The 25,188-nt window shown below is 37.0% G+C and overlaps 1 protein-coding gene across 1 annotated transcript in view; it reads left to right on the top strand.

The window, feature by feature from the left end:
• The window catches only part of CCDC192 (coiled-coil domain containing 192), a 211,154-nt gene that overhangs the window by 60,939 nt on the left and 125,027 nt on the right, over positions 1-25,188 (top strand). The window contains exons 4-5 of the mRNA XM_054589870.1: positions 14,617-14,748; positions 15,644-15,700. Of these exons, the coding sequence (XP_054445845.1) occupies positions 14,617-14,748; positions 15,644-15,700 (189 nt within the window). The remainder of the gene's footprint in view (positions 1-14,616; positions 14,749-15,643; positions 15,701-25,188) is intronic.

Raw genomic sequence — 25,188 nt, 5'->3', positions numbered from 1 at the left:
TTTAACTTATTCAGGTCATTATTACACATACTTTTCAGTTTAGACTCAGACTTTATCATGTGATAAATACTGAAAATCATTATTAAAAAGATAACATCATTTACAAACAGATTAATAAGTATTAAAAATATTGGTAATATCAAGTATTGGTGACTGTGAAAGGAACTGGGTATTCATAGTCTCTTTTTCTTCATCTTCTTAAAGCAGTTCCTTTAGCATATTTTGCACGCTGGTTTGGTAGAGGTGTATTCTTTTAGTTTTCTTTTGTTTGGGAAACTCCTAATTCTGCCTTCCATTTTAATTGAGAGCCTTCCTGGGTAGAGCAGTCTTGGTTTCAAGTAATAGTGGTCCATGCACCTTATTTGTTGAATAAGCCTTATTTTTCCCATTGATTTGAAATATCAGTGTAATCATATATTACATTGTTAGACAGATATATATGTTTGTTTCTAGAATGCTCATTTTATTTCATTGATTACTTGATTATTTCTGTGCTGGTGTTATGTTGTTTTAATTGCTGAGACTTAATAATGGATTTAAATTTTTTAATATTATATAATGGATTTTTACATTTAATAAATAAATAAAATCTGCATTTAAAAAAAAAAAGAAAGAAAGAAGGAACTCCTACCTTTTGCGACAGCATGGATGGAGCTGGAGAATATGCTAAGTGAAATAAGCCAGTCGGTGAAAGACAAATACCATATGATCTCACCTATAAGTGGAATCTATTCAATAAAATAAACTAATGAACAAAATAAACCACAGGCATGGAAACATGGAGCAGACTGAAAGTAATCAGAGGGGATGGGGAAGGAGGACAATGGTGGAAAGAAGGGGAAGGGACTAGACAAAGAATTTTGTCTATGAATGACCCATGGACATGAACAACAGAGTGAATTGACTGTGGGAGCGGAGTGGGATGGGTGGAGGAGGGCAAAGGGGGAAAAATTGAGACAACTGTAATAGAATAAACATGATATAAAAATAAATTTTTTTAAAAAAAGTTTTAAAAAGGAAAAAAAAGACAGAATACTAGGATTTCTTTTGAGTTTGTGAAATCTAGTTGAGTGAAACAAAAATCTACCTCTGACTTCCCAGTTATACAAACCAACATTTTTGTTATTTAAATAGAATAGAGAGAGTGAGTAAGAAACTGATAACAGTGTGGGTAAGGCAATCATTTTAAGAAGATGGAGTGGGAAAGAAGCACAGAAATGGAATGATAGAGGTGGAGGTACAGAGTTCAATGGACAGCTTTCATACACAGGAATTATTCCAAGACTCTAACATGTTTATATGCTGAATAGAATCACCCAGAAAGAGTGAGATAGACAATGCACAAATGGATGGGGTGGGAGGTGCAGAAATTACAGAAGCAAAAGAGTTGTGACAGGCAAGACAGGATTCAAAGCCAAGTGAAAGAGCTGGCCTTTGATAGTCTGAAGAACACCTTCTCCTTTTGTTCAGTAAGGATGCTTTCCCCTTCAAGTAATAGAAACCAAACTAAAGTCATGTAATAAGGCCAGCTATCATCTCACATAAGAATAAGTCTAGAGGTGGAGCAGTTTTAGGGTTGGTTAATTCAGTGGCTCAAGAAAGTCACCAAGAACACAGGCATCAGCCATGAGCCATCTTATGCTCTGCCATCCTCAGTGTTGGCTGTGTCACACTTGTAAGATATCTGCAGCAATTTTAAGCATTATATTCAAAACACCCTGAGGAAAAGGGGTGTGCTACCTCCTGTGTGTCTTTTTAAAAAGTCTACTAAAATCCTTCTCAGGCTCCAAGGGCCTCTACCGGATTGCAGGCCCATGTCTAAAATACTCTTTTCTATCTGGGAATGAGACCAACATGACTGGCTTAGTTCAACTGTGATTCATTCCATGGGGCTGGACAAGGCCAAGCTCCCCTAAATACATGGCTCCTGGCGAATCCAAACTGCTGTCTGGTAGCAAGGAATAAATGGGAAACAACTGTTGGGAAACATGAGCAGTGTCTGCAAGGTTTGTATACTGGCTGGTGGGAAGGGGCGGGAGTAGCCATCTGGCAGCTTCTATTTTTTTCAGTGAATTATTGATGAGGTGGTCTTTTGGAGTAAGGCGTAGGGCGGAAGTTTGAACAGAGAGAAAGTATCAAATGACATTTGAGCCAAGAATAGAGAGTAATGAATAGTTATTTCAGAGAAGAGGAAAGCCAATTTACTAGAAGAAAAATATAATGCTATTTTGATTTCAGAGCATTGTTGAGTACCTGAGATTTGTGTTCATTAATTTAAAATGAAACCAGTCAATCCAATTTTGTTATTTTTTTCTAATAACATTCCATAAATGGATGTAATGTTAATAATTTTCTTGATGACTGAGAGCTAAATAGAAAGTCATTTTATTTTATTTTTATGGAGGTTAAATTTATGTACCATACCATTAACCATTTGAAAAGATGCAATTGAGTGTCATTTAATGCACTCGCAATGTTGTGCTACTACCACCTCTCAAAAGTTTCAACACTTTCTCTTCACACCCAGGACACCTTGTACCCATTACCTAATCACTCCCCATTCCCCTCCTCCCATTCCCTGACAACCATTAATCTGCTTTCCATCTCTATGGGTTACCTATTCTGGATATGTCATATGAAAGAAATAATACAACATGTGACCTTTTGTGTCTGGCTTCTTTCACTTAGCATAATGTTTTTGAGATTCATCCAAGTTACCGCAAGCATCAGTACTTCATTCCTTCTTGTGTCTTAATAACGTTCCTTTGTGTGTATACGACACAATTTGTTTACCCATTCATCTGTTGATGGACATTGGGTTTCCACCTTTAGGTATTATCAATAATGCTGCCATAAATATTTGTATACAAGTTTCTGTGTGAATGTATGCTTTTATTTCCCTTGGGTACATACCTACGAGTGGAATTATTGGACTATATGGTAATTCTATTTTTAACTTTTTGATGAACCACCAAAGTTTTTCACTGCAGCTGTACCATTTGACCTTCCCACCAGCAATGTATATACAAGGCTTTCTATTTCTCCACATCTTCACCAACTCTTTTTATTTTTCATTTTTTTAAATTATAACCATCATAGTGTCTGTGAAGTGGTTTGATTTGCATTTCTTTAATTAATGACCAAAGATGCTGACATTTTTAAATCAAGAAACATTTCCACTAATTACTAAGCTGTAGAACTGAAACCAATAGAAAACAATATTGAAGGTAACTGTAATTGAAAAAATTTTAAAAGAAACATTTCTAATTGTATTCATAAAATTATAAATCAGAATAGCAAACTAGGTTTATAAAGCTACAGTTAATAACAAAATGGAAATAAATGAAACATTCCAGAGTTATATGAAAAACTTTAACTTTGTGGTGACATCCACCTGCACTGGAAATGCTCTTAAACTTATTTTCATGTGCTTTTGGCCATCTATATAACTTCTTTGGAGAAATGTTTATTTAAGCCCTCTGCCCATTTTTAAATTGGATTGTCTTTTTTTGTTGGATTGTAAGAGTTCTTTATATATTCTGGATACTAAAACTTTATCAGGTATATAATTGGCAAATATTTTCTCTCATGCTATAAATTGTCTTTTACTTTCTTGATAATATCCTTTACTGCAAAAAATTTTTAAATTTTCATGTTTTAACTAGCTTTTATTTTGTTGCCTGTGCTTTTAGTGTCAAAGAATCCACTGTCAAATCTGAAGTCTGGAAGACTTTTTCCTCCTTTCTTCTAAAAGCTTTTTCTTTTTTCTATCATTTATAATTAGATTAATGTTGAGTTAATTTTTGTTTATGGAGTTAGGTAAACTACAACTTCAGTATTTTGCATGTGGTTCTCCAGTTGTCCCATCACCATTTGCTGAAGAGATTCTTCTTTACCTAGTAAATGGTCTTGGCACTGTTGTTGAAAATCAATTAGTCATAGATGTCTGGACTTTCTGGACTCTCAATTCTATTTCATTGGTTTACATGTCTATCTTAATGCCAGTGAGACACTATTTTGATTTCTGTAGCTTTGTAGTACATTTTGAAATTGGTAAGTGTGAATCCTCCAATTTGGTTCTTCTTTTACAAGATTGTTTTGGCAATTGTGGGTCTTTAGATTCCATACGAATTTGAGGATTGGCTTTTTCATTTTTAGAAAAAAAAAGCTCTAATTTTAATAGGGACTGTATTGAATCTGTAGTTTGTTATGGGGAGTATTGCCACCTTAACAACATTTAGTTTTGCAATTCATGCACATGGAATATCTTTCCATTTATTTAGGTCTTCATCAACTTCCTTCAGCAATGTTTTGTAGTTTTTGGCATATAATCTTTTACCTCCTTGATTAAATTTATTACTTGGTAATTAATTTTTTTGGATGCTATTGTGAACAGAATTGCTTCCTTTACAGGCATACCTCATTTTATTGTATTTTGCTTTATTGCATTTTACAGATAATACATTTTTTTACAAATTGAAGATTTGTAGCAACCGTATATCAAGCAAGTCTATAGGTGCCATTTTCCCCAATAATATTTGTTCATTTCATGTCTCTGTGTCACATTTTGGTTATTCTTGTAATATTTTTAACTTTTTCATTATCATTATTTTTGATGGTGATCTGCGATCAGTGATCTTTGATATTACCATTGTAAGTTTTTGAGTCATCATAAACCATGCCCATATAAAATGGCAAGCTTAATCAATGTGTGTGTTCTGGCTGTTGTACCAACTGGCTGTTACCCCACCTTTCTCCCTTTCCCGGGGCTTCCCTATTCCCTGAGACACAATGATATTGAAATTAGTCCAATTAATTCAGAAGTCACTACAGTGGTTTCTAAGTGTTCAAATGGAAGGAAGAGTCACAAATCTACTCCTGAAGAAGATTCTATGAAGACTGTTGAAGTGACAACAAAGGGTTTAGAGTATTACATAAAGTTAATTGATAAAGCAGCAGTAATTCACTCAAATTTTGAAAGAAATTCTACTGTGGATAAAATGCTATCAAACATCATCACATGCTACAGAGAAATACTCATGAAAGGCAAAGTCACTCCAAATTTCATTGCTGTTTTATGCCAAGAAATTGCCACAGCACCCTGATCAGTCAGCAGCCATCAGCACTGAGGCAAAAAGATTACAATTTGCTGAAGGCTCAGATAATGGTTAACATTCTTAGCAGTACTTTTTAATTAAAGTATGTACATTGTTTTTTTAGACATAATTCTATTGCACACTTAATAGACTACAGGAGAGTGTAAACATAATTTTTATATGCACTGGGAAACCAAAATAATTGTGTGACTTGCTTCATTGTACTATTCACTTTATTGTGGTAGTCTGGAACCATACCTGCAGTATCTCCAAAATATACCAGTATTTCCTTTCTTTGGATTGCTCATTTCTGGTTGTATTAATTATGCCTTTTATTTTCTGTAGTTCAGATAATTTGACATCTGGGGCTTCACTAAACCTAGAGAGACAGTCACTCGGTGTTTGCCAATTCCTAGGGACAGTAAATACCTGTCTCTGAGCCTGCCTTTTACATGCAAACAAATCACTCCAAGGTGGACACTCTCACCACTGCCTCTCTCAGGCTCCACACCCAGGGGAACTATTCCCCTGACCTCATCGCCCCAGGTCCAGGTCCAGGTCCAGACAATTAGGGACAATCCCTATATGCCCAGAGCACAGTGATGTGATTCAAACCAGCCAATCCTAGCCCTGCTTATCCTGACTCACCCTTTCCTTCCCCCAAAAACTACAATAAATGCTCTTGCCCATATTCTCTTCTTGCTTCCTTTACCTCCTGACTGCTCATGGAAATTTCCCTCACGGTCCCCCCAGGGTAAGATCCCCCCATGTTGTAGCCTGACTCCTCCCCCTGGGAACTGTAATAAACTACCTTTTCAGTGGCAAGCATCTCCTAATCTGTTGACCTCACTATACCTGAATATAAAACCTACATTTTAAAACACTGGCATATAACAACACAGATTTTTGTTGTTTACTTGTATTTTGTAACTTTATTGAAATCATTTATTAGCCTTAGTAGTTGTTGTAAATTGTTTGAAATTTTCTATATATAGAATCACATCTTCAGAGTTTTATTTCTTCATTTCCAATTTCGATGCCTTGGGGTTTTTTGTTTGTTTGTTTGTTTGTTTGTTTGTTTTGTTTTTCCTTGCCTAATGCCTCTGGGTAGGACTTCCAGTACAAGGTCACATAGCAGTGGAGAAAGCAGGCACCCTTGTCTTGGCACTGATCATACTGGGACAGCTACCCACTTTCACCACTGGGTATGAGATTAGCTGTGGGTTTTTCTTAAATGGCTTTTACTACATTGAGGATGTTTTCTTCTATTTTTAGTTTGTTGAGTATTTTTATCATGTTGAATTTCGTGAAATACTTTTTCTGTACTTATTGCGATGATCCCATTGCATTTCTTTTTTATACTATTAATGTGGTATATGATAGTAATTGACTTTTTTAATGTTAAACAACCTTTGCATCCCTAGGATAAATTCAACATAGTCATGGTGTATACTCTTCTCGATGTGCTGTTGGTCCAGTTTGCTGGATTTTTGGTTGAGGATTTTTATATCTATATTCATAAGATACTGTTTTATAGTTTGGTTTTGTATTTTTTTGTTTGCGGTATCTTTGCCTGACTTTGGTGTTAGGGTAATGTGTTAGCAAGTGTTCCCTTCTCTTCTGCTTTTTGGATGAGTTTGAGTAGGATTAGTGTTCATTGTCCCTGAAATGTTTGGTGGAGTCACTAGTGAAGTCATCTGATCCTGAACTTTGTTGATTACTGATTCAATCTCCTTACTTGTTGTAGGTCTGTGGAGCTTTTCTATTTTTTCTTGAATCAGTTTTGGCAATTTGTGTGCTTCTAGGAATTTTCCATCCCATCTAGATAATCTAATCTGTTGGCATCTGATTATTCATGGTATTCTCATACTCCTTTTAATTCCTGTGAGGTTGGTAGTAATAGCCCCACTTTCACTTCTTTCTGTTCTTGTTTTTTTTAAGATATTTTTGTCTTTTATCGCTCATTAAAAATCAATACAGCTAAAGCTTATTAAACATTTTTCATCATTTTCAAAATAGAACTTTTGGTTTTATTGAGTCTCTCTACTGTTTTTCTGTTCTCTACTTTGTTTATCTCTGCATTATTCTTGATTATTTCCTCCCTCTACTGACATCAGTTATTCTTTTTCTAGTTCTTAGAGGTGTGAATTTAGGTTGTTGATTTGACATTTTTCTTCTTTTTAAAAAAATATTTTATTTTATTTTATTTTATTTACTTTTAGAAAGAGGGGAATAGAGGGAGACAGAGGGAGAGAAACAACAATGTCTGGTTGCCTCTCGTGAGCCCCCAAATGGGGACCTGGCCCACAACCCAGGCATGTACCCTTCTGGGAATTGAACCAGCAACCCTTTGGTTTGCAGGCTGGGGCTCAATCCACTGAGCAACACCAGCCAAGGCTATTTCTTCTTTTTTAACCTAGATATTTTCCACTATAAATTGCCCTCTGGCGCTGACTTCACTGCATCCTCTAAGTTTGGGTATTTGTGCTTTGTGCTGCTGTGTGTGTGTGATCTAAGTATTTTCTAATTTCCCTTCTGATTTCTTCTTTGACCCATTGATTCTTTAAGAATGAACTATTTATTTCTATTTATTTTCAAGTTTTTCAGCTTCCCTTTTGTTGCTGACTCCTAGCTTCATTCCACTGTAGTCAGTGAAGGTACTTTGTATAATTCGATTCTCTTATATGTTGAGAATTATTTTATGGCCTAGCATATGGTCTATCCTGGCGGATGTTCCATGTACACTTGAGAAGAATGTGTATTCTGATGTTGTTGGGTGGATTGTTCTTCTTATGTCAATTAGATCTACTTGGTTTGTCATGTCCATATCTATTTCTTTTTTGATCTTCTGTCTAGATGTTCTATCTATTATTAAAAGTGGGCATTGAAGTCTCTAACTACTCTTTTACTGTTTATTACTATCTATTTCTCCCTTAAATTCTGTCAATAATTGTTTCACACATTCTGGTATCTGTTGTTTCGTGCATATATATTAATAATTTTGGTGAATTGACCCTTTTATTAATTGTATTTTGTAATAATTTTAACTTAGTATCTATTTTTGTCTGATATTAATATAGTCACCCCAGCTCTCTTTTGGCTACTATTTGTGTGGAATGTCTTTTTTCAACCCTTTACTTTCAGTCTTTGTTTCTTTGGGTCTTAAGTTAGTCTCTTGCAAGCAGCATATAGTTAAACCACATTTTTTACCCATTCTGCTAATCTGTCTCTTTATTGGTTAGTCTAATCAATTTATCTTTAAAGTACTACTAATAATGAAGCACATACTTCTGCTACTTTACTATTTGTTTTCTCTGACTTAGTTTAATTCCTTAATTCCTCCAAAGCTTCCTTCTTTTATGTTTCATTTTGTCTAGCATACCATTTTAATTAGCTTCTACTTTTCTGTATCTTTTTAAATGATTTGCTTCTATAATGCATTAGTATATTTAGCAATGTCCCATAGGTCCCTTAGGCTTTGTTCATTTTCCTTCATTCTTTTTTTTTATTTTGTTTTTATTTTCTGCTCCTCAGACTGGGTAATTTCAGTTGTCCTATCTTCAAGTTTGCTGGTTCTTTCATCTGCCTGCTTATATCTGCTGTTGAACCCTTCAAATGATTTTTTTTTATTTTAACTATTTCACTTTTCAACTCCAGAATATCTACTTGTTTTTGCATAATTTCTATCCATTTATTCATATTAACTACCTGCTCATACATCATTCTTCTGATTTGTTTTACTTCTTTGCCTGTGGTTTATTTCAGCTCTTTGACCATATTTGAGATATTTAAGCCCAAAAGTCCAATGTCTGGATTTCCTCAAGAATAATTTTTTTACCTCTCTTTTTCTTTCTTTCTTTCAGTAAATGGGTAATGCTTTCCTGTGTAAGCATTATAATTTTTTGTTTTTGTTGAAAACTAGACATTTTGCATATTGTAATTTGGTAATGCTGGAAATCAGATTCTCCCTCCTATCTCCAAGAACTGCTGTTGTTGCTCGCTGAGGGTTGCAGTTGTATTTTGTTTAGTTATTTTTCCAATGTAATTCTCCAAAGACTATTTCTTGTCATGTGTGGTCACTAACATCTCCTGTTCTGTTATCTCTGCTGTTAGCCAGTGACCTGACAGAGAGCTTGTTCTCCAGTCTCTCTTCTCATCAAATTCTTGTCTGGATGCTACAAGTGCTCTGCTAGACTGCAGAGTTCTGAAATGATTGGTTTCAACAGTTCTTGTCAGCTCAATAGTTACTTGAGGGGCCAATTTCTGGAGTTTCCTACTCTGCCATCTTCTGTGAAGTTCAAATCATTTTGTTTCAACTGTTATCTTGAATACAGTTCTAAAATATAGCAGTACCCTTTCTTGGTTGTATCAATAAACTATACAATAGATACAATTTATCTTTCTTTGCTCACTGTATTGCAATATCTTTATAATGATCTTCATTGAACATTGAGGTACATATCGAAAGCTGAATTTTTTAGTGGACTTACACAATCTCAAATGTATAATATGAAGTTGTCTCTTTATTTTACACAATTCTTAAGACAAATGTTAATGCTTTTTAAATCAGCTCTTCATTCCAAAATTGTTAGGACCATAAACAGAGGAAATGGGGGACTAGTCTTCAAAAGGAGTCAAGAGGAGAATATTAGCCTCCTAGCATCACACGAACCATGCGTTCCAGCAACACTGGCTAATTGGGATACATAAAAATTGATCATTTAAAGACTATATGCACTTCTACTCTCTTTTTTGTAAGCAGATACTTGATGGTAAGTTCCACTGAGCTTTTGTTTCTATGCTCTTTCAAAACAGTTACTCTGTGAAACAAAGTACTTCTTATGAAAAAAAGAAAAGATAAAAAAAGGAAGCAATGCCAAAGGTCCCCAGAGTTTTTATATTCAATTGTGGTATCTTGTAGCTGCTAACTTGGATTTCCTCTTCTTCCGTGTCTTGTTTTCTATCCCATAATTTGAATTTAGGCACCATTCCTAAGAGTTTCCTGAATTAAAAATTAGACTTTGAAAGTTCTAAAGCCTCCATCAAAACAATGGAGTGAATTCAAATTGGCAGCTAACATTGTGACTCAGCAGTAAAGCACAATTTTTTATGCAGTGCTTAAATTAAAAAAAAATTAAATGTATAATTAAAAAAATTTTCTCACATCTCTTTTCTTTCCTTTAGATTATCAGGATTATTTAATGGTCCATTTTCAAATTGGCTGGGAAATACCCATTTTCCTATGCTGATAAACAGTTTGGTCATTTACTGTAATCCTAGAGTAAATTATTAGTTCTTGCCACAACATGTCCCCATGAAGAGGAAATAATATCCCATTATCGTGCTTTTGTGAGATGATGATTCATATGAGAATTAGACATATGAAAGGATGCTCAGCATCACTACCCATCAGAGAGGTGCAAATTAAAACCACAATAAGATACCACTCCACACTGGTCAGAATGGCCATCATTAACAAATCAACAAACAAGTGCTAGTGAGGTTGTGGGAAAAGGGAATTCTAGTATGCTGTTGGTGGGAATACAGGCTGGTGCAGCCACTGTGGAAAACAGCATGAAATTTACTCAAAAAACTAAAAATGAAAGTGCCTTTTGACCTGGCAATTCTACTGCTGGGATTATACCTTAAGAATCCCAAAACACCAATTCAAAAGAACCTATGCACCCCAGTGTTCATAGCAGCACAATTTACAATAGCCAAGTGCTGGAAACAGCCTAAGTGCCCATCAGTAAATGAGTGGATCCAAAAACTGCGGTGCATTTACACAATGGAATACTATGCAGCAAAAAGAAAGAAGGAGCACTCCTACGTTTTGACGTAGAATGGATGGAACTGGAGAGGATTATGTTAAGTGAAATAAGCCAGTCAGTAAAAGACAGATATCATATGATCTCACCTATGAGTGGAACCTAATCAGCAAACAAACAAGTGAACAAAATAGACAAAGAGTCATGGAAATAAACAACAAACTGACAGGGACCAGAGAGGAGGATAGAATGTGGGAGGTGGGGGTGGGTGGGGCAGGGGAGAGTAATGGGGGAAAAATGAGGACAACAGTAATTGAACAACAATAAAAACATTTTTTTAAAGACTCATAGTTTAAAAGTTGATAAATGGAATGATCTTAGCAAAAATTGTTCCTGGCCAATTTGACTATCTTGTTGTAACTTTTGACAGAATTCTACATTCATCCTTCTAGACAATTTACAATCTAGTTTGAATACATATGACTAGAGAAAAACCATGTAAAGATATAGAGAGGTAGCATAGTACAATTCTGTTGTGGCTACCAAGGTCATAGTGTCAGTGAGTTGTGGGGTTAAGGCTAAAACATAGATCTCCTGATTCCAAGCCAAAATTTTGTAGAGTTAAGCTCAACCAGAGATAAATATCTCTGAGTCAAAGGGATCTGAAGCCAGAAACCCCTGACAAGAGGAGATGAATGAGATGGTGCTGGTGTTCATATAAAAAGGAAGCAAGATGGCAGGTCAGAATTCTCAGGTCTCAGAAACAAAATTAATTTTCTTCAGGTGAATGAGCCATCAGGCTAGAAACAATGCTGAAGGCCTACACATTATTGGGGTGGGTGGCAGGTTGTGGGGGTGGGAATCACAGGCCTCATCTTTGCAGGCAGCCTCAGAGTTAGGGTTTGAACGTAATGCAGAACCAGCGGTGGAAACAGAGCAATGTAGATCCAAGTCTAATCTCTTTTTATTAGCTATGGCAAGCTAACTCATCCCTAAAAGCATCTATTTCTTTAATCTTTAAACTAGTGTCAATAGCAAGATATATAAACAAAACTCCTTATAGGGTTTTAAGCAATAGAATAAGTTGACACATATATAGATAGTACACAACAGGTAGCTACCAAGTAAATGCTAGTTACTGCTGTTTTTCCATGAACTACACTCACTTGTGGTCAAGAGCATGGAATTTTGGAATCAGACAGTGAGTGTATCAGTAGAATGCTTCTGATAGCAAGTAACAGAAAACTCAACTCCTAAATAGTAAAGAAACTTAGTAGCTCATTAAGCGTAAGTCCCAAGGTAGGACATGCTTCAAGATTGTTTGATAAAACATTTCAGTAATGTGAACAATACCTGTTTTTTTTTCCTACTCTTCTATGCAGAATGGTTTTATTATACAACTTGTTTCCTGATAGTTACAGGATGGCTACAGGAGCATTCACGTCTGGTAGATAGGAGAGAACTTTGCTCAAATTGTCAAAGTTCCTCCTGTGTACTGAGTGGTCCAAATTAGGTCACATCTCCTCATATAGCAGCTATTGCCAAAGAAAAACTAGGTGCTGACTGGTTTAAGCCTTGATTCCTGAACCAATCAGCAGCAAAGAGGACAGAATTGTTGAGATTATTAGGCCCCACTTTTCTTGAGCTGGGGTTAATTTTGGATTTAGGGTATTGGACCCAATGTCCACTACTGAAAATTTGAGTTCCAACATTTATTTGCTATGTCCTTGGAAAGTTATACAACCATATTGAATTTATTGAATTTCCTCATCCTTAAAATGGGTATGAAGGTGAATTGAGATAAATAAACATGAAAACAAAGGGTTTGGCAGAATGCCTGGGATGTAGCCAGTAAATGTTAATTATGATTATTATTTATCTATATATTTTCATATTACATAATAGTTTTTAAAATATATGGAACAGTGTGAAGTTTTTGAGAATAAGAACAATATCATTGTCATTTTTTACCTCCAAAGTCTTACATATAATAAATATCCATTAAATTTCTTTAACAAATACGTGAATAAATGAATATCTGTTGAGTGAATGAATAAAGGTCTGAAAACAATAGAAGATAGATTTAAAAGAAAGACAACCAAATTATGACTGGAGGAATTATAGATGAGGAGAAATATGGAAACAAAATAGGTCAGATATTTGAAATGAAAAAATAATAGACCTAGAGAGGTTACAGAAAGTAAATAGAGCAAATATAATTTGAGTTTAGGGTAACCAGCTCATTAAGGTTATGAAGTCTTCAATATTTTGTTTTACAATTTGATAACTAATAAATATTTGGATAAAACTCATATGAGTGCCTACTGTAATCTAGAGGATGTAGAAGAAATAGTAATAGCTACTGATATGTTCCAGACATTATTTTGAATGTTTCCTTGTATAAGCTCAGATTATCCTCAAAGTGAACCCAGGAGGTAAGTACAATTCTTTTCATCCTCATTCCCATTTACAAATAGAAAAATCAAGCCCAGAGAGACTGAACAACTTGCCAAAATCACATAGTAAATAGCAAACTGAGACTTTTTACCCAAAGAATCTGACTCTAGAGTCTGTGTGGTTAGCTATTACTCTACACTGTGTAATAAAACGGGGTGCTCAGGGAAACTCAATTACATTTCCAAACCATCGTGCACCCACGAGCGACATCACAGGCCTCCCAAGTCACTGAGAGCAGAAAGGCATAGCCAACAGTTCATGACGTATGTGTTCTCTCTGGTCCTTACATTGCACTTTTGTAATCCCTTGCATATAACACATTGAGTGTGGCGAGTGCCAACTAAACAAATATTTGTTAAGTGGATGACTTGTGTAGACGGACAGAAGGATGGATGCCAGTGCAAAGGATGTGCTGAACTGATTCCACAGCAGACAACCTCTTTATGCTTCCCCATGTGGTAAATTGCCGTTAAAAACTTCCTGCAGTTTCCAAGGTGAGACAATATGCTTCACAGTAACAGTTGGAGTAATAGGAAAGATACATGCCCCAGAGAATACACTGGAAGCTGGAATGAGTACAAGGTTGTGTGTCCCTTTCCAGGGCCTCTTTGAGACTTATAGCTGACCTGGAGTGAAGAGGCACAGTTCGCTGCCTGAATGAGAAAGCCAGCCCAGGAGCTCTCCAGGGGAATTGAGGACTAGGGGCTATCAAACTACCACTTTCCTCAGGAGGAATCTAGAAAGAGTAAAATAAAGACAGTCACTTCTAGACTTTGTTTTTGTTTTTGCTTTCGGTTTAGTATACACTTGCTTTTGATCAGACTTCGACTTGAAATTCCTGCATTTTTCTTCAGCGCCGTTTACCCAGCTGCTCATACGGGGAACATTTAAGGGAGTCAGAACTCCTCCTCCTTTTAGAGAGCTGTAGTCCCCCAAGGGTTAAGTTTCAAAACCCATATGTAAACCACAATACAGATTTCAGATACAGCTGTACAAATAAAGTGGTTTTGAAACACGCTAAAGATGACTGTTGAGATCATTGCACTAGAAATCCCTCCGCCCATTGTAACTCTTTGGTCTCGTTGCCCGCCCCCAAAAAATCTTTATGAAAAAAATAAATACAATCAACATTATTTTGTATCTATATTAATCATTTGTCATCTATGAGAAATATTCTAGAAGCCATTTTCATATTTAATAGTGGTAGAGGTAATTCGTTTATAAAATGGACTTTTAAAAGAAGGTTTTTAAAAAAGTTACTGTACTTATATACCCTTACAAGCAAATGTCTTTAGCTTTCAGCCTCCGAAGGAACAAAGTCAAAGCTGCTTGAGCAAGTTACCTGGCTGGAGGGAAAACTAGAGGCTCTGGACCACAAGGAGCACAGTGAGGAGCCATATAAAAAAATGGTTCTTGAAAAAGACAAGGTGTGTAGTAGAAGGAAAATCATCTTTATTTTAAAAGTTACTTAACCTGATATGAACTGAGAATTCTGCCATCCCTACTGACTCAGTTGAAAGTTCAGATTTAAGTTCAAGATGGCAAATAATGTTTATATTGCTAAATATAATTGTATTTCCTAATAAATATATATACAAAAATTAATTTTCCTAGTAATATTTTACAATATTTAAAAAATTTGATACATATCCCTTTGAACCACATTAGCTGAATACTCTATTTTTTTAAGTGGTATTATTGATTGTACAAATGTTTCTAGTTTTCAAGGTTAACTTTAATCAAGGAATAGTTTCTTTCTGTTTAGTAAAAGTGGGTTGGAAAATTTGGCATTTGCTTTTAGTTAATTCCTTTAAAAGAAGTTATTAACCTCTGAATATCTGGACTTTTATATATGTGTTATACAAATACATGTATTATATAAATTTATCTCTTGTTCAACCCAAAGGGGTGTGTATCCACCTTTGGAATATATTTTTTATATATTTCATAAAACATATATATATTATATATTCTTATAAAAACATCCATATATTACAAAGGCAGATACTAACCCATTTGGTCCCATATATATGTGTATATAATACAAGGTAGATTAGTATTACCTGCAGCACATCAGTAAACACTATTTTTCCCAATCACTTTCTAATTCTTAACACATTCATGTACTTTTTCATTAGGCTCTTCCGTAGAAAGGAAAAAAGATAGGGATAAATGTAGTAAGTTCTTTAATGGCAATTTTTAAAACCTCTAGCTGAGATAATGCCATTCAAAGATCTGAGAACAGATGTATATTTATATCCGTTCTTTGAATATGCAAAAAGAAGAGTTATACACTCTGTTTCTAAACTTCTCTCCATTCAGCACATTGAGAAATTACAAGCTGAAGTGAAAGCTTTCCAGGAGCAACTCGCCACCCAGGTAAGTACTTTTCTCTTTTTTTTAATCCCTTAATTTATACCATTGTTATTCCAGACATGAACAGATTTTCAGAAGTTATAACTGGGGTCTTTCTGCTACAAACCAAATCACAAGACCAAGAATCAGAATTTTTATGATTCTTGCACAAATCAGCATAAAAAATCAGCATAAAAAGTTCTGATTTGTGTTGATGATACCAATTACCAAACTGAGCTCATATATAACCAGGTGATCTAGTCAGGTGCCACCAGGATAAAAGAACTGGAAACAAAGAGAGGAAAGACAAGGAAGCCAGGCTAGTTTAGTGAGTTAATGGAAGTGGAAATCATAGACACACTGAATATAGGCCTACAGCAGGTCTTCTTAAATTTCAGCATAGTCAGAATTAACTGGGAAACTTTTTTTAAAAATTTATACTTTTTAATCTAGAAAACTTTAAAAAACATGTTGCCAAGAGATTTTGTTTCCTCTATGCCTAGATTGGAACCTGAGAATTTGGACTTCTAGGTGATGCTAGATTACAGTAATGCTGATACTGCCGGTCTTTTTTTTTTTAAAAGATTTTATTTGTTTTTTGGAGAGAAGGTAAGGAGGGAGAAAGAAAGGGAGAGAAACATCGCACACTCCCAACTGGGGACCTGGCCGGCGACCCATGCCTGTGCCCTGATTGGGAATCAAACCAGGCAGCTTTTGGTTTTCAGGCCAGTGCTCAACCCACTGAGCCACACCAGCCAGGGAGATACTGCCAGTCCTTGGACAGTGTTTCAAGCAGCACTGTGTACTGTTTTATATATACACATTCTGTCCTAGTCTTGTAATTTTTAGGCAAGTGACCATATAAACAAATCAGATACAGAGTTGTCCATTTTCAACAGCAACTACTTCCCTGAGAGAGACCCTATGAATTTCTAGGTAAGTTTCACTTATACTGTAGCCTATCTTTGCTCAGAGAACAACTAATGAACATCTTCTGCCACAATACTCTTGTGTATTCATGAATATAAATCAATCGTCACCCAGACACTGTCCTATCCCAAGGATCTGAAAAACCCTGATGCCCTAGGCACGTCCCCAAAGACTTGCTCACCATCCTTCGTGACCTCCTCCACGTACATCTTGGGTGTTATCGGATGACTTCTTGATTAAGAACACTGGTCAGTCATGTTAAATGGTCAGTCTGAACAACAACAAACTCCTCAGATTGATCTGAGGGCTGAGAGGCTGGAGCCTGGAAGTGCTGCAGAAAAAAAAGAATACCCTGCAAAATAATAAATTCTAGTCACCATCCCTCTGGGGTCTGAAATGAGCTGATCTGGATAAAATCACAGTAATTGTCCCAGTTTTGTGCTGTAATAGAGGAAAGCTAATCGTCCGTGACAGTTAGCAGAGCTTTTAACTTTAAATTTAAAATCTTTTCTGACCTTGTACGCTCAATTGACCAATACTGAAAATGATTGAGGCTTGCATTTGTGACACTGTGACATCTTCAGACAGAAGTATATCCCATTAGTTCCGTATTCTGTCACAGATGCCTCTCCCTGGCCTGCCCCGAGGGTGCCAGATAATGACTATTGTGAGAGAATGTCTCCTCATGCCACATTGATACATACAGCCACATGCCTAGAGGGGTTTTAGCTCAAATTTTTTTAGGAAGAGCAAATAATTCACTGAGGTTCTGATATTAGCTTCCAGCATCTCTCCATGAAAAACTGATGAAAAAGCAGAGTCATGGGCGCCTTAGGGAAATTTCTGTGACGTCTTCTTCCCTTGCCTCGCTTCTGTGGATTCTATTCCTGTACCACCCAGTTTCCATCCCAGGCTTGTCTGAACTGGGATTGCTTCCTCTATTAAGGTGTTGATACCAACGACTGAGGTTTCTTCTACACAATTGTTCCAACCTTCAGGTTTAATATAGCAGTGTGATCCTCAAAGTTTTGCTTCCACTCCTCAAGAATATTTAAATTAAAATAATATTAATAATATTGATTACTGAGAGTGGATTATGTGTATACTATGTGTTAGGTTCTTCATATATTATCTACTTTAAATCTCAGTACAATCCAACAAGGTGGGCCTTATTTTTCAGATAAGAAAACTGAGACTTAAAAATCTTAGATCACAAAAAAAAGATCACTTGTCACACACGACAATTCTGAAACCCATGCTTTTTCTCTCACAATTCGCTGCCTTTCCAAATTATATTCTCTGTATGCCGTTCAAGGTCTCAAACAATGCTGGTAAAGATTCTGTCTCCAACTCCATTCTCTCTCTGTTCACTCTGGGTGATTCATCGGGTCATAATGCTTCAGCTCTCACTTCCATGCAAATAACCCCCTCTGCCCCCACCGAGTTCGCCCTGTCTTAATCATCCCCTGATTATAGTTCCTTAGTGCTGTAATGAGCATTTCTTAAAACACTCTCCCTGGACAAAAACATTCCAAGTGATATTAATAGATATTTTGGGGGGAAAGTAAAACGCATTGGAAATTAAGTTAAATGGGTATTTTCCTGCAGGACTTATCAGTGTATAATCGATCTCCAAGAAGGGACCGGAGTATGTAATTTTTCTATGGTTTTGGACTACAAATGGCATTTTAAGCACACAGGTTTGGAAATTGCTGGCGTGTTACATCAAATTAAAGTTTACTAAATATGACCCAACTATCTTGTTGACACTCCAGACTCAGCATAATACAAAGTCAAATTTATCATCTACGCCCATCTCTTAAATATGCTCCTCTGTTTGTATTCCCTTGTCATGGTGAATAATACCGCACTGCTGTATTTATTCTAGATCTACAAAGCGGTGTTGGCATTCTACCTCTCTGTCTCCATCACACATTTAGCCTCCCACCGCACCCCTCCCCTCCCAGTCACAAGGCAGCCCAGTTGCTTTCACATCAGCAAGCCCTTGATGCAGAGGAAAGGAAAAAGATTTGGGGTGAGGGCAGAAAACCAAACGGATCAAACAGTAACAGGAGGAATGAGTGTTCCTGTGAAGTGGCAGAAAAGAGAAAGGGAAGTAAGGGATCAAGGCGGCGGGAATGGAACTCCACGGGTGGGGTGGAGGCTGCTTTGGGAGACTGAAAGGCTCTGGGGAGTTCTGGGGATGCTGACGATTAGGAAATAACAGAGAGTATGAATAAGTGTTGTCAGACAGTATATACTTGAACCCGCTTAAGTGTCAGAGTCATCTGTAAGTTCAGAATTCCCATTAGGCCTGAGCCTCCTCAATGGAACGTTACTATAGGATTTGACCACTGCAGTAAGTCCCCCGGTTTCCCTGCCTCTGCCCTGAGAGAAGTTTACGAACGACCATCGCTACCCCTCATCTCCTTCTTCTCACTCACTCCCCTCTCTCTGCCTCATGCTGAACAGGCGGGGAACTGCTTTTTTAAAACATCCAGTGGCAGTTCATGCTCTGTGACTTTGTTCTTTGTGTTCTCTCCATCTAGATTATCTTTCCTTGTCCTTTTTATCAAAATAATTCTTACTCTTTTTGCAGGACTCATATCAGAGGTCAACTTCTCCATTGACCCCAGAGTACTTTCTTTGGGCTCCCACAGCTTCTTAGGCATACACCTGTCTTAGCCTAAAGTACGACATCTGTCCCTCAGTGGACTTGAAGGTTACTGAGGGAAGCACCAAGAATGTGTTTCTGTACCCACTGCACCAAGTGCTGAATTGAACTGAATTGAATTTTACTCCAATCATTTCATTTCCTGTTTCAAAGCCTGGAGTAAGGCGATGGTTGCCCATTGTCCCAGAATGAAGCCCATCGTCCTGGCCATGGCATTTATCACACTGAAAATGAGGGCCTTACCCCTTTTCTTGTCTCCTCTCTGTCACATATCTGTGACCCTCAAGAATACCCATACGTTCCTGTCCAAGGGACTCTGTCCCTGGTTTCTTTTTCACCTGGAATATCTGTCCCACCATTGTGTTTGCCAGATTTTTCTCATTCTTCATCAAGATTGTTCCTTCCAGGAAGTTTTCCCTGATCATCAAACTAGAAGAAATTTCTCCTTCTTTGGTACTCTAATAGATCTTCTCTGCACTCTCTTCTGTCATGTGTTACACTATGATCCTGATAGATTATTTGATGTGGCCTAGCTCTTCCCCAAGACTGTGAGCTCCTGGGGAAGTGGAGCAAATCTGTTTATGCCTCTCATCATGTCTGGCTCAATGCCTAGTACAGAGTTCATTGAAATGAATTAAAATGGTTAAATTAAAAATGAAGTTATTTTGGTATTTATCTAAAAAATTACTTTATGATAGTTTATTTCTTAAAAATGCCAGTTATATAAATATTAATCTAAAACTGATATTTTCAAGGTATAACATGAAAGGAAATAAAGGTAACTATCTCTTGGAATGGAAATAAAAAGAAAAATGACACAGAAAAGCAAACAGTTGTGGGAAACCCCCCATTGCAGAAGAAAAACATCCAAAGGAAACTATGGGCTTAACATGAAAATTAACAACCTAGGGGTCCTGGCTTTCTTTAAATTTTTTTAATTTATTGATTTCATTTTTATTTTTAAAAGTTTTTATTGTTGACATTATTATAGATATCCCCCATTCACCTACCTCCCCCATTTGTTAATTTTAGAGAGAGGAATGGAGAGAGGAAGGGAGAGGGAGGGAAAAGGAGAGAGAAAGAAACATGGATTTGTTGTTCCACTCGTTTATGTACTCACTGGTTGATTCTTGTATGTGCCCTGACCGGGGATTGAACCTGCAACCTTGGCGTATCAGGCTGAAGCGCCAACAAACTGAACTACCAGGTCAGGGCCCTGGCTTCCTTTTATTAAGAGTTCACTTCTCTAGAACCCAGTAATTGAATTATAGTGTTATATAATTAAACTGATAGCTATGGAAGGGAGAGGAAATACAAGCCTAAACATTTCAGAGCAAGTTGTCACTGCTAATATTTTGATGATTAAAATTTCATTCCATTACCTTTACTTTGTGTAATCACTTTGCTTTTTTTCAAAAGTTTACAAAGGGTTGCCCCTCCCAATACATACATGGGTACTCACTCTGAGCCACCCACAGGGCTAACCTGTCTAAGTGTTTTCATAACTCCCTCCCACATGATTACTTATCTGCTTAGAGACTACAGAGATTAAACAATATTTGGAGTAAATGTTTATAATCACTTAAAGGTAATTGTTCACATTGGGGCAATATGAGTCAGAACTAGGAATCTTTAGGGGAAAAAAATTTTTTTTAATTAATGCCTTTCAAATTGTTGAGTCCATTGCTTGCCTACTTTTAGTCCAGTATTTCGGGGGTGTAAATACTCAGCCCGGTCCCTCTACTCCATCACTGATCACTAATTACGCGCAGTAGTCCGAGGTTTGCCTCCCACCCTTGCCTCCATCCCAATAGCCAGCTACCCCCAAGACCTGACCAGTGGCAAAATTTCTATAATATGTGATGGGCTAATTTCAAAAGAGGAATCTGGCTTACTGGGGGGTAGACACTCAATTGCTATGTTATTCTCTATACTGTTTGGTATGCTTGAAATATTTCATAATAAAGCGAACGTTAAAAATATCCAGGAGAAGGAACCCTTCCGATGAATAATACAACACGCTTCCAGCTGAAGGGAAGACAAGCGGGTCTTTGGACTGAGAAGCTCCTGCCCTACAGTTCCTGAGGGCAATACGTGGGCTTGGAAGCCAAGGTTCGGAAGCTCAGGGTCAGATGTGCAGGGCGTGGGGGAACCACCCCAGATGCCCCCAAAAGTTGTTTTAACGTACACCTTTCCTTCTCTAAAAGAGCTATCAACTGCCATTTTGCTAAGTTTAGAATTTACAAAAGCCCCCAATTTAAAACAAGTGCAGACCCCTCTCTGCTAGAATTCCTGGCCCTCTGCTAATTGGTCTCTTCCTACTCTGTTAGAGAACACAGGCTCTTTTTGTTGTTGCTGTTTTTGGCTGTCTAAATATCCATTAATACATGTTTTGTAACATACCCTGATATCATTTTCAGTTGCATCTCTCTCATCCTACAGTCTTAAAGGGCCTGTAAGTCAATGTATCCTATCAGCCCCTAGTTGGGGAGTAGTATATCCCCTAAGCCAGCTGGACTCTGAATATTAATATAAGTGAGGCAAGAGAAGAAAACCAGTGGCATAACTTAATAGTGATGCTCAGGCATCATGACAAAGGAGTTTGTGTTGCTGGGACCAGAACTGCTCTAATTCCTGTCTGTTTCTAAATCAGATTCCTGTCCCTTTTAGGAACCATCCAATAACCTTAGTTAGCTTGAAGGAAATTCCCTTTTTCTTTAAGCTGGCAGAATCAGATTTAACAGTTTGCCAGTGAGAGCTATAATTCTAATTCTATCTGTTTAAGTAGCTCTCTAAATGTGGCCCCTGGACCAGAATCACTGGAGTCACCTGGGACTTGTTTGAAATGCAAATTTTGAGGCCCCTGGCTCATACCTCCTAAATCAGATATTCTGGAGTGGGATCCAGCCATATGCGTTTTTAAAGTCCTCAGATTATTCCTGTCATGGCTAATGTCTGAGAAGCACTGCACTGTTTAATAAAGCTCCCCAGGCCAGTTTCAGCCTAGACTCCATTCTCTCCAGAATCATGGTCCCTGACCGGCATCTCATTGTTGGGGGCGAGCCTCTCTGTCCTCATGCTCTTGGCTCTGGGAAACATCTCCAGGCCTGATTCCTAGTACAGCCAGCGGGGGTTGCAGCACACAGGACTCATGAGATAAACAGGAATGATCTTCCTTGTCCTTCCCCTTTAAATCCCACATTTCTTTATGCTCTAGAAGCATCACTTCATTCCTGAAGCTTGTCATGACTAATTCTAAGGTAAAGTGACAGTAATTAATAACACCTTAGAGTCATATGACAATTTACAGTTTCCTAAAAGTTCCCACCCACATTGCATCATTTATTTTTCATAACAATCCTGTGAGGCAGGTATTACTCCTACCCTATCAGATAAAGAAAGTGAGAGTCAAGAGAGGCTGTAAGAAGCCTGCTCACTACAAACAACTAGTAGGTAGCAAAGAAAAGACTTGAATGCAGATATTCTGACCTAAGGTCCCCTGTTTCATAAGCTTGATTTTACTCTTCAGATTTTTTTGCTGAATATATATGTCAACACATATGTTGTTGGTGTTAATTATTTTTTATAGTCTTTTAACTTTATTTCAATCTACAGACCTCATAGCAGAGTTAATCAGCCTGAAAGACTTTGGTAGCAGGATCTAATAGAGTCCTACCTCAACCCAAGGGGGAATGGGAAAATTCCTTCCCAAAGGGCCATTCTTTTGGAGCCAGATCTGTTAATCTAGATGGAAAATTCCTCAATGATTATGTAGAAACAGAACCCATCCGTACTGAACGGCAGCATGTGGGATAAATCTCAGAAATATTTTCACTGCATTAGTTGATTGTATTATAGTTAACTCCTCTCTGCATCCCACCCTCTTCGGTTGCATTATTTGGAATGGATGAGTATTTGCCACTTTACTTTGACCCTTTATGTGATTATTCCATGGCTCATCTCCCACATAGAAAAGCTAAAACTCATAGAATAATAGGCTTTCAAATCCCACTGGTGAGTGCTGCCACCAAACTTCTCTGTGAGTTTAGAAGGGAAAGGGGTCTGAGTTCTCAGTCCACACCAGCAGGTTGCTCATAACCCAGTTAGTACTGAACTGCCAACCATTAAACAGATCCAGTCTAGAAAGGTGTGGCTGAAAAGCTCATCTCTAGCACACTGAAGAGGCGATAATCAAAATAAAACTTTCGAGATTTACCAGCATCTTATTTAAATAATTTTTTTTTTTTTGCCTTAAAAGCTAAGGCACAACAAATTGCCATGAGAACCACTAAATCTTTGCTGTAGGATCAACTAGTGAAGGCAGATTGAGAGGCAGGGACCCAAGTTATGAGGTTTGGTCAGCATGTCACCCAAGCATGGATTCTAACTCATACCAGGAGGCTCATTTTTCCTTCTCTGACCAGGCTTGAATCTGGTTTCTTCATTTTCTATAGATGATAAATAAATTTAAGCTGACTGAACAAGCACCCAAGGGCAATTCCTGCCGTCCCCACTATTTTAAAACCACTGCATGTGTCTAAAATTTGTTTAGCCACTTAATCGTACATGTGATGTAATCCTCCCAGTTTTTTTTTTTTTCTGGTAAATACCTATTAACTAACTGTGCATTCCTTATTTGATAAACTTGGATTTCTGACAACAAAGTCCTATCAAAAGAATACACAAATTTAGAGGCCCGAACTTTCCAGTACAGATTTTTGGTATAATCTCTATCTACTTATCAAAAAATCAGGTAGAAATAATGTAAAATTCTTCACAGTATTTTTCCTTTGACCCTGAGCTGCTTTAATTTATATAAACTTCCAGCCATTAATGCTCACAGAGAACTCACACTATACAAGCATCTATTAGAAGTCATGTTTTTATTATTTGCTTCTTAATAAATCAAATCACTTTAAAATGAATGAGAGCCATACCCTTCCATCATGGAGAATAGAAAGATAAATTATCTATATGAATTATGAGGAGGGTTATAAAAGACCCCTGGTCCTGCTACCAAATTCTTGCAAGGAAGAAGGATAGAGATGGGGAGCTAGCTTATAGGCCTAAACCTTACGACCTTATGATGGTTACTGAAGTTCTATTCCTCTTATCTGGAGATAGAAGCTAATTAATAACATAACATAACACAGGATGCTCTGGAGGGTACAAAAGCTTGTGAAGTCAGGTATTGTAATATACAGGGAGTAGAGTGCCTGACACATACTAAGGTTCAAAAAATGTATTAACAATTATTTCAAAATGAACTGTTTAAGGAACTGTTTCACAATTTTTAAGGGGTTGTGGTTAATAATCTGCTAGCATAAAGTACCTCATTTCAGCTGCTAGGTTATTTTATAGGGGTTATTAGGGAACTGACTAATTAAAGACTCAAAACTACTTTCTGAAGAGAATCTAGACATGTCCTTTCAGTACTTCCTCAGCCCATTTCTTCTCCTGGAGAGTATCTTTTTAAGCCTTTGGTAGAACTACTTTTTTATAATTTGTCTGTTTATTTGTCTTTATCCTCCATTAGGTAAGTTCCCTGAGAGTAGAGCCTGTATCTAATTCACAGTGTCTGCCATGTAGTAGGTTGTCAATAACTACGAGAATGAACGAATGAATCAGTCACTCAGTGGGTCACTGGGTAAATGATGGTGAGAGGCCTTTCAATTCAAGAAGTATCATTTCAGGCCCCATAATTTCTTAAAAAAAGGATGTCACTTCTGGCCCCAACCAGAAGTTTCTGCCAGAGAGCTTTGTGCTTAACTTCACGCTGGGGACTAACCAGGAGCCTATCTTGGGTTCAATACTTAGCTTTCTAATGATTGGATGAAAGAAAGTATATCACAGAGAAGTGACTGAAATAGTCTTCTTTTTTTCCAGATAAGTACCCCTAAATAATTCC

The sequence above is a fragment of the Pteronotus mesoamericanus genome, unplaced genomic scaffold, assembly GCF_021234165.1.
Source record: "Pteronotus mesoamericanus isolate MK-2021 breed Mesoamerican mustached bat unplaced genomic scaffold, CSHL_Meso_final scaffold_167, whole genome shotgun sequence".
Taxonomy (NCBI): Eukaryota; Metazoa; Chordata; class Mammalia; order Chiroptera; family Mormoopidae; genus Pteronotus; species Pteronotus mesoamericanus.
The sequence above is the reverse complement of the archived record's forward strand: the minus strand, read 5'-3'. Positions and strand labels throughout refer to the sequence as shown.